At 45.4% G+C, this 8,676-nt stretch overlaps 1 protein-coding gene across 1 annotated transcript; it reads right to left on the bottom strand.

The window, feature by feature from the left end:
* Positions 1–4,708: 4,708 nt before the first annotated feature.
* Positions 4,709–7,244, bottom strand: LOC144007471 (uncharacterized). Its single transcript, XM_077507168.1, has one exon. The coding sequence runs from the start codon at positions 7,219–7,221 to the stop codon at positions 6,082–6,084; it is 1,140 nt and encodes a 379-aa protein (XP_077363294.1). The 5' UTR covers positions 7,222–7,244; the 3' UTR covers positions 4,709–6,081.
* Between the last annotated feature and the right edge of the window lie 1,432 nt (positions 7,245–8,676).

Here is an 8,676-nt window from a genome sequence, read left to right as displayed (position 1 = left end):
AAATTTTGTCAATATGGCAATTCTTTCTTAGTTGCCATGGTAAGCAATTTTTATAAATATGAAAAAGAATGTATTGTTAGTTTTATGAATGATGAATACATTTCGCTACAACCTAAAAAGTACTCACTGATACTGATGCCAAGTAATGGATGCCACTAGTACTCTATATAGAAAATTACAATTAAACAAATGACACAGACTTTTAAAGAAAGACCTTTCAAATTTGAAAAGCTTTTTCTAACCTAATGCACAGAAATAAGGCTGGCTCGCATTTCCAGAAAGAGGAAAATAGATGAGAATGCCAAGGTAAGAATAATGGACAGAATTTTCCAAACCCCAATTAATCTATGCAAATTGTCATTGTAGTGTATACATGTCCAAAACATATAATTAATCCCATTCCCTTGAACTTAAGGAGGAACGTCCGATGTCAGCAACCAAGGTCAAGAAGCCTTCTGCAGAGAGAGTGGTCGCTTCCATCTGTCAGGCATGCATGCAACAATTTTTATTTATGTATTTTACACTTTGGAGGTGAAGCACAGTTATGAACTGATGATATACACTCACTGGCTAGTCAAACAGAACTACACAGAGTAGAGACTTTAATATTGCATCTTTATCAGAGAATCATGTGGCTCTGACATTTATACAATATAAACAAATTATGTGAAAGCTACAAAAACATGCTGATAAGGAATTCTTCATTGCACTTCTCTTGTTCCAAGAAGATAATGATGATCATATTGATGATGAAGACAAGTCTATTTTTAGTTTATGCGGTTATGTTCACAGCTACCAGAGGAGATTTTACGATCCATCCTGATTCTTGCTGTCCTCAATGATGGCGAAGGCGCAATCCACGTGCTGGCCCTGACATGCACCCGATTCTGGATGATCATCAGATAAGAATCATTTCGTAGGGAAGCACATTTTCAGTGGCTAGACAGTAAGTTGTGAGGGAGTGGGGATCATGAGGATAAGTGGTTAAGATCATGGATGGGTGGACACAAAAAAAAATAATTCTGTCTATCTATCTGACAGCTAAGGCTGTTTGAAAGCACTATATACATAAGATGACTTGACTGTCTGTCTGTATGTCTGTCTATCTACCAGGTGTCGTCAACTGGAGTGCATTTTCACCCGATTTCAAAAAGATGTACAGGATCCCCTATTGCCTCACCCCTTGCATCCAATGCAATTCTATATTTAAAGAATATAGAGGGTTCTGGGGACATGGGAAAAGAGGAGAACTCATTGGTTTTTATTCAGATTACAACATTCACAGACGCTGCAGCAACTGCATAAATTGATGTCACAAAATAAATGTGATTTGGAAAACAAAAAAATGGGAGTGGTTATTTGAAGTTACAGAAGCATGTACATTACATAATGCTTACATGTATCATAAAATCATGTTTGGAGAGGAATTTAAAAAAAAAAAGATGAAGTAGGCTACTTTTTGTCATAAATATACCACCTAGTATTGCTTGTTGTAGGCCTTTATGGAAAAATATATTTTAAAGATGGCAAACAAAAAATAACATTTTGTATGTATATCACAATTGAACCAGCTTTAAAATACTATTTCCACCTCATAATTTTGTGGAAATAGTCTTTTTCATATGTGCTACGTTTGTGTGTTTGTTGCAATAAAGTTTAGTTTGTCGCGCCATTAATTGCATTAAGTTGCTATTCTGTTTCTAAATAGTCTGTAATCTCCTGGCACTCTTAGCACCTGTCCATAGACCAACTCGGCCGACGAACACTGCAGGTCCTCCTTAGGTGCAGTACGAAGGCCCAGCATGATCCAGGGTAGCTTGTCGACCCAATTACCTTCAGAAAGACCAGCGCGCAAAGCGGCTTTCATCGAACGATGGAACCGTTCGCACAGCCCATCAGCCTGAGGGTGATAAGCGCAGGTGCGGTGTAGCTTGACCCCGAGGCCCTCAGCAAACCTCTGACGTGAACTGCGCACCCCTGTCGGACGAGAGGTCCGCCGGCGGTCCAAACCGAGCGACCCAGGTCCCGATAAACGCCCGGGCCACGTCACTGGTCGATATGGAGGTCAGGGGAACGGCCTCTGGCCAGCGGGTCGTCCTGTCCACCATCGTCAGGAGGTAGGTGAAGCCCTGGGAAGGAGGAAGCGGACCTACGATGTCGACGTTGACATGGTCAAACTTCCTCACAACAAAAGTCTCCAAAGGCGCCTTGGTGTGACGGTGGACCTTGGCTCGCTGACAAGCCACGCATGAATCGACCCAGGCCCGTACATCTTTCTTCAACCCAGACCAGACGAACTTCTGAGCCACCAACCTCGACGATGCCTTCCTGCCGGGGTGTTAGAGACCATGCACCATGTCGAAGGCGGCCCTCTGCCAACCAGAGGGCACCAGCGGTCTAGGCCAGCCCAAGGAGACGTCACACCACAGCTCGACCCCGGAGTCGTCGACCGCTACCCTTTCAACTTGCAACCCGGTGTCGGAGCTCCGAAGCAACTGGGTGCCACGATCGGAAGCCTGGTCGGCCGCCATCCGGGAAAAGTCGAGGCCCAGCTGTACTGTGTTGACGACTGCCCTGGACAGACAATCCGCGACCACGTCATCCTTGCCAGCGATATGTCGGATGTCCGTGGTGTATTCAGATATGAACGACAACTGGCGCTGTTGCCGCGCGGACCACGGCTCGGACAACTTCGACATGGAGAAGGTGAGCGGCTTGTGATCGACGAAGACCGTGAACTCACGGCTCTCCAGGATGAAGCGGAAGTGGCGGATCGCCAGCCAGACAGCAAGGAGCTCCCTGTCGAACGTGCTGTACTTGCGCTCCCGAGGGACTAACCGGCGGCTGAAAAAGGCGAGCGGCTGCCACGCACCTTCGACGCGCTGCTCCAAAACGGCCCCGACGGCAAAATCAGATGCGTCAGTAGTGAGGGCGATCGGGGCATCCGGGCGCGGGTGGGCCAACAAGGCCGCTTGGGACAGCGCGGCTTTCGTCTCTTCAAAAGCCTTGACTCTCACATCGGTCCAGTCGACCGCACGGTTAGGAGCCACACCCTTAAGTGCGTCGTAAAGCGGGTGCATCACATGGCGGATGAACCTGTGGTAAAAAGTCACCATCCCGAGGAACTCGCGGAGACCCTGGGCCGTCTGGGGTCGAGGAAAAGCGGCAACAGCTTCCACTTTTGCCGGGAGCGGGGTGGCGCCGTCCTCGTTGATGAGGTGGCCGAGGTATTGGATGGAGGGCACACCAAAGACACATTTAGCTCGGTTAATAATCAGTCCAGCCTGGCTGAGCTTGGAGAAAAGCTGCCGGAGGTGTGAAAGGTGTTCCCCGATGGAGGAGCTGGCCACCAGGATGTCATCCAAGTAGACGAAGAGGAACGGCATGTCCCGGAGAACAGAGTCCATGAGACGCTGAAAAGACTGGGCCGCGTTTTTAAGGCCGAATGGCATCCTGAGAAACTCGAACAGTCCGAAAGGTGTTATCACAGCAGTCTTAGGCACATCGGCGGGGCGTACCGGAACTTGGTGATAGCCCCGTACCAAGTCCACCTTGGAAAACACCTTCGCACCTGCCAGGTGGGCAGAGAAGTCCTGTATGTGCGGGACCGGATAGCGATCGTGCGTCGTGGCATCATTGAGGCGGCGATAGTCTCCACACGGTCGCCAGCCGCCGTCCGACTTTGGAACCATGTGGAGAGGCGAGGCCCACGGGCTGTCCGAACGACGAATTATGCCAAGGCGTTCCATGTTGGCGAATTCGGACTGAGCTGTGGCCAATATATCAGGGTTGAGGCGTCGGGCCCTAGCATGAACCGGCGGGCTCACGGTCTCGATGTGGTGCTCGACTCCATGCTTGGTAGAAGTGGCTGCAAATGTAGGCGTGGTCAGGCTGGGGAATTCTCCAAGAAGCCGCGTGAACACGCCGTCATCTGAGAGCGGGCTGGCAAGGCCCTCAAACGTCTCCACATCACACCCACAAGCAACAGTGGAAAACGTCACAGCGTCCAACAGGCGGCCATTTTTAACATCCACCAGTAGACTGTGGGCACACAAAAAGTCCGCGCCAAGAAGGGGAAAAGAAATGTCCGCAGTGACAAAGTCCGCAGTGACAAAGTCCCAAGTGAACCGGCGCTCCCCAAAACATACATCCACTGTCTTAGTGCCGTAGGTCCGGATAGGTGCATCGTTGGCCGCTGACAGGTGCGGGCCGTGAGTGCCCCCGGCAGCATCTTCAGCCGAGGCAGGCAACACGCTTCTGCGGGCGCCGGAGTCACAAAGGAATTTGAGTCTGGAGAGGGTGTCCGTGACAAACAGCAGCCGGCACTCTGCGCCCCCACTCACACCTGCAACTGAGTGGAGGCGTTGCCGTTTTCCGACGCAACAAAGGAGCAAGGGGCGCGGCACCTCTTCGCCTTGGTTCCAAAACGTGCGTGAAAATAGCATAAGCCAGGGGCTGATCGGCCATCCACGGCAGAGCGTGCCTTATGAGGTGCAGTTGCGGCCGCCGGGACTGGGAAGGCGAAAATTGTTACATAGAAAGATAAAATGTGCAAAATGCACGAGCATATGGCGTGTTAGCTCGCATGGAGCTGTGGTGGTTTGATCTCGGGTTGAGTTAGCAACAAAAAAAGAAAAAAAAAAAAAAAAAAAAAAGTAGGACTTTTGCGTCAATCATTTCAGTGATAACACTGTTCAACAAAATTTTTTAATCGCAGATGGCTTTGTGTGTCTGAACGTATTCTCGACGCTTATTTGGGGAAAATTGCAAGGTGGCTTTATTTCTATTTCATACACAAGGCAACTCAATGTGCTTCACACAAGCAAATACACAACACCTACAAACATCAACAAACAACCATTAACAACATTTAGAAGCAAACAAAAATAACTTCCTAAATTCCGTACAAAAAAAACATACATTGACATTTAAACACATTAACAGCAAACATTTAATATTTACAGGTTGAGTAGTTTTGAAAGCATTACATTTACACTTTTAAGATGCACTGACACTTTTACAGCACACCAGTCTCACTTCCCTTCATTTTTTGAAGCTTCAAAGATGGCTGCCATTCTCACCAGCACACTCGTGTCTCTCAGCAAGCTTTTTACAAGAGAATCTTTTAGTACAAACACTGCAACTGAATGGTTCCTTCCCACTAGGGGTGTTAAAAAAATCGATTCGGCAATATATCGCGATATTACAGGACGCAATTCTCGAATCGATTCAATAGGTGGCAGAATTGATTTTTAAATATCTATTTTTGATGGGAAAATATTCAACAAAATGTCTTATAGTTAGAGTTCACACCTTAAACATGGAAAAATGTTTACTATGTGGCTCAGAGTTATAAGGTTGAAGTTTCAGATAAATAACACATCCATCCATTTTCTTGACCGCTTATTCCTCACAAGGGTCGCGGGGGGTGCTGGCGCCTATCTCAGCTGGCTCTGGGCAGAAGGCGGGGGACACCCTGGACTGGTTGCCAGCCAATCGCAGGGCACACAGAGACGAACAACCATCCACACTCACAAGCACACCTAGGGACAATTCGGAACGTCCAATTAACCTGCTATGCATGTCTTTGGAAAGTGGGAGGAGACCGGAGATAACCCGGAGAAGACCCACGCAGGCACGGGGAGAACATGCAAACTCCACAAAGGAAGGCCGGAGCCCGGACTCGAACCAGAGTCCTCAGAACTGGGAGGCGGACCTGCTAACCACTCGCTCACCGTGCCGCCTATAAATAAGACATTTTCATACAAATCTTACAGTGTACAAGATTACTGATTAGTATTTTCTAAATTTGAGTAAAAAAAAAAAATCGCAGCAATCGACAAACAAAACCGTATCGGGATTAATCGGTATCGAATCGAATCGTGACCTATGAATCGTGATACGAATCGAATCGTCAGGTACGAGGCAATTCACACCCCGACTTCCCACCATGTATTCTTGTGTGCTTTCTTAAATTTGACATGGAAGAGAAGCTTTTTCCACAATCTGAGCAGGAATATGGTTTCTCTCCAGTGTGTGTTTTTGCATGTGCTGTTAAAGAATTGGTGGAAGTGAAGCTTTTCACACATTTTGTGCATGAATATGGTTTCTGTCCCGTGTGTGTGTTCTTATGTGGCTTCTTAATTCAGTGTGTGTTCTTGTATGTGTTGTTAAATTTGACTTAAAAGAGAAGCTTTTGCCACAATCTAAACAAGAAAAAGGTTTTTCCCCAGTGTGTGTTCTTGTATGTGTTGTTAAATTTGACTTCCGAAAGAAGCTTTTGCCACAATCTAAACAAGAAAAAGGTTTTTCCCCAGTGTGTCTTCTTGTATGTTTTGTTAAATTTGACTTGTCAGAGAAGCTTTTGCCACAATCTAAACAAGAAAAAGGTTTTTCCCCAGTGTGTGTTCTTGAATGTAATGTTAAATGTGACTTCTGAGAGAAGCTTTTGCCACAGTCTGAACAAGAAAAAGGTTTCTCGCCAGCGTGTCTTCTTGTATGTATGGTGAAATATGACTTCCAAAAGAAGCTTTTGCCACAATCTAAACAAGAAAAAGGTTTTTCCCCAGTGTGTGTTCTTGTATGTATCGTTAATTCTGACTTCCGGGAGAAGCTTTTGCCACAATCTAAACAAGAAAAAGGTTTTTCCCCAGTGTGTGTTCTTGTATGTATCGTTAATTCTGACTTCCAAAAGAAGCTTTTGCCACAGTCTGAGCAAGAAAAAGGTTTCTCGCCAGTGTGGCTTCTTGTATGTGTTGTTAAACGTGACTTCAAAGAGAAGCTTTTGCCACAATCTAAACAAGAAAAAGGTTTTTCCCCAGTGTGTCTTCTTGTATGTGTTGTTAAATGTGACTTTGAAGAGAAGCTTTTGCCACAGTCTGAGCAAGAAAAAGGTTTCTCGCCACTATGGATTCTTGTATGTGTTGTTAAATCTGACTTGTCAGAGAAGCTTTTGCCACAATCTAAACAAGAAAAAGGTTTTTCCCCAGTGTGTGTTCTCAAGTGAATTTTCAAACTTCTTTTTGAACTCAATGTTTTCCCACAGTGAGAACATTCGCAGGATTTGTCGTCAGTGTGACACGACCTATCATCAGCACCGTGTTCATCATTACCATGCAGATTATCATCATTATCATCATCATCATGAGAAGAAAGGGACCTTATGTCATCACTTTTTGCTTTTGATGATCCCCAGTGGTCTGCATCACTTTCTGGAATCATGTTTTGAGGATTTAAGAACCTGTTTGGAGGCTCCGCCCCTCTCCCCTCCTCACTCTCACCCTTGACTTCATCTTCACTCTTTAAAGGGGCGAAGGTCATTGGTGACTTGGTGACGTCATCCTCAACCTCCTCCTCTTTGACACGAACGGGCTTTTCTTCCTCTTCGATGTAAGGATGTTCTTCCTCCTCTTTAACATTCGGAGGCTTCATGTCCTCTTGGTCAGGACGAAGATATTTCTCAGCGACGTCTGCAGGACACAAGAAGACAAACACACATTTGGGTTGGTCAAGTCAAATTTCAAGCGTGAGATGATGTGCATTATTGTTTCTACAGTGCACCGCGACTTGGGGCCACCGCACACTCGGATTGGCCCATCCAAAAAACAAAAAAGAAAAAGGTAAAAAAAGTATTGGCCTTGTTAAAAATCTGACAGCCGATATAAGGTCAAATCTAAAACCATTTTAATCTCTCTATTGATTGAAGTCGACTAAATTGAGTTGATATTGTCCATCCGCATACATTTCAACTTTTACATAGAAAATTAAAACACCAATTTGTAACCATAGTTAGGCTGGAAGACCCCTACTTCCACATGATTCATCCCATTCTCATCTTTCCAATTTAAACATATTCCAAAAATTCACGCCTTACCCACAATTCCCGATTTTGTACCCAATTTTTCCTCATGCATTCTTAATGGAAGATTCAAAATTTCCTTCCACATTTTTCATCCAATTTACTTCATTCCAACGTCAATATATTCCTAAAATTCATACCACGAGCTCTTTTCCTGTTCCAAAATTCACGCCTTACCACAATTCCCCATTTCGTACACGTTTTTTTCCAATGTATTCATAATGGGAGATTCTACATTTCACATTTACTTCCACATTCTTCATCCAATTCACCACATTCCAACTTTAATGTAGTCACCAATTCTCCTTTTGTAGTTCCAAAATTCACGCCTTCATCACAATTTCCTATTTTGTACCCTACGCCTGCCTTCAGCGGCAGCCATCTTGGCCAATTGATTTGGTACACCAGGGATTCTCGCCAGGAAATGCCCCAGCTTGAATAGGAAGTGACCTGATTTCAACAGGAAGTGACACGATTTCAACAGGAAGTGACCTGATTTCAATAGGAAGTGACCCGGAAATGGCATAAAATGAACAGGAAGTGACTCAGAAGTGGCTTTAAATCAACAGAAAGTGACAATTTCAACAGAAAGTGATCTGATTTCAATAGGAAGTGACCTGAAATCAACAGGAACTGACTTGTTTTCAACAGGAAGTGACCCAGAAGTGACCTGATTTCAATAGGAAGTGACCTGTTGATTTGAACAGGAAGTTACCCAGAAATAGCCAAAAATCAAAAGGACGTGACCTGATTTCAACAGGAAGTGACCAGGAAATGGCCTAAAATCAACAGAAAGTGACCCAGAAGTGGCGTCAAAT

This window comes from Festucalex cinctus, chromosome 1, assembly GCF_051991245.1.
Source record: "Festucalex cinctus isolate MCC-2025b chromosome 1, RoL_Fcin_1.0, whole genome shotgun sequence".
Taxonomy (NCBI): Eukaryota; Metazoa; Chordata; class Actinopteri; order Syngnathiformes; family Syngnathidae; genus Festucalex; species Festucalex cinctus.
The sequence above is the reverse complement of the archived record's forward strand: the minus strand, read 5'-3'. Positions and strand labels throughout refer to the sequence as shown.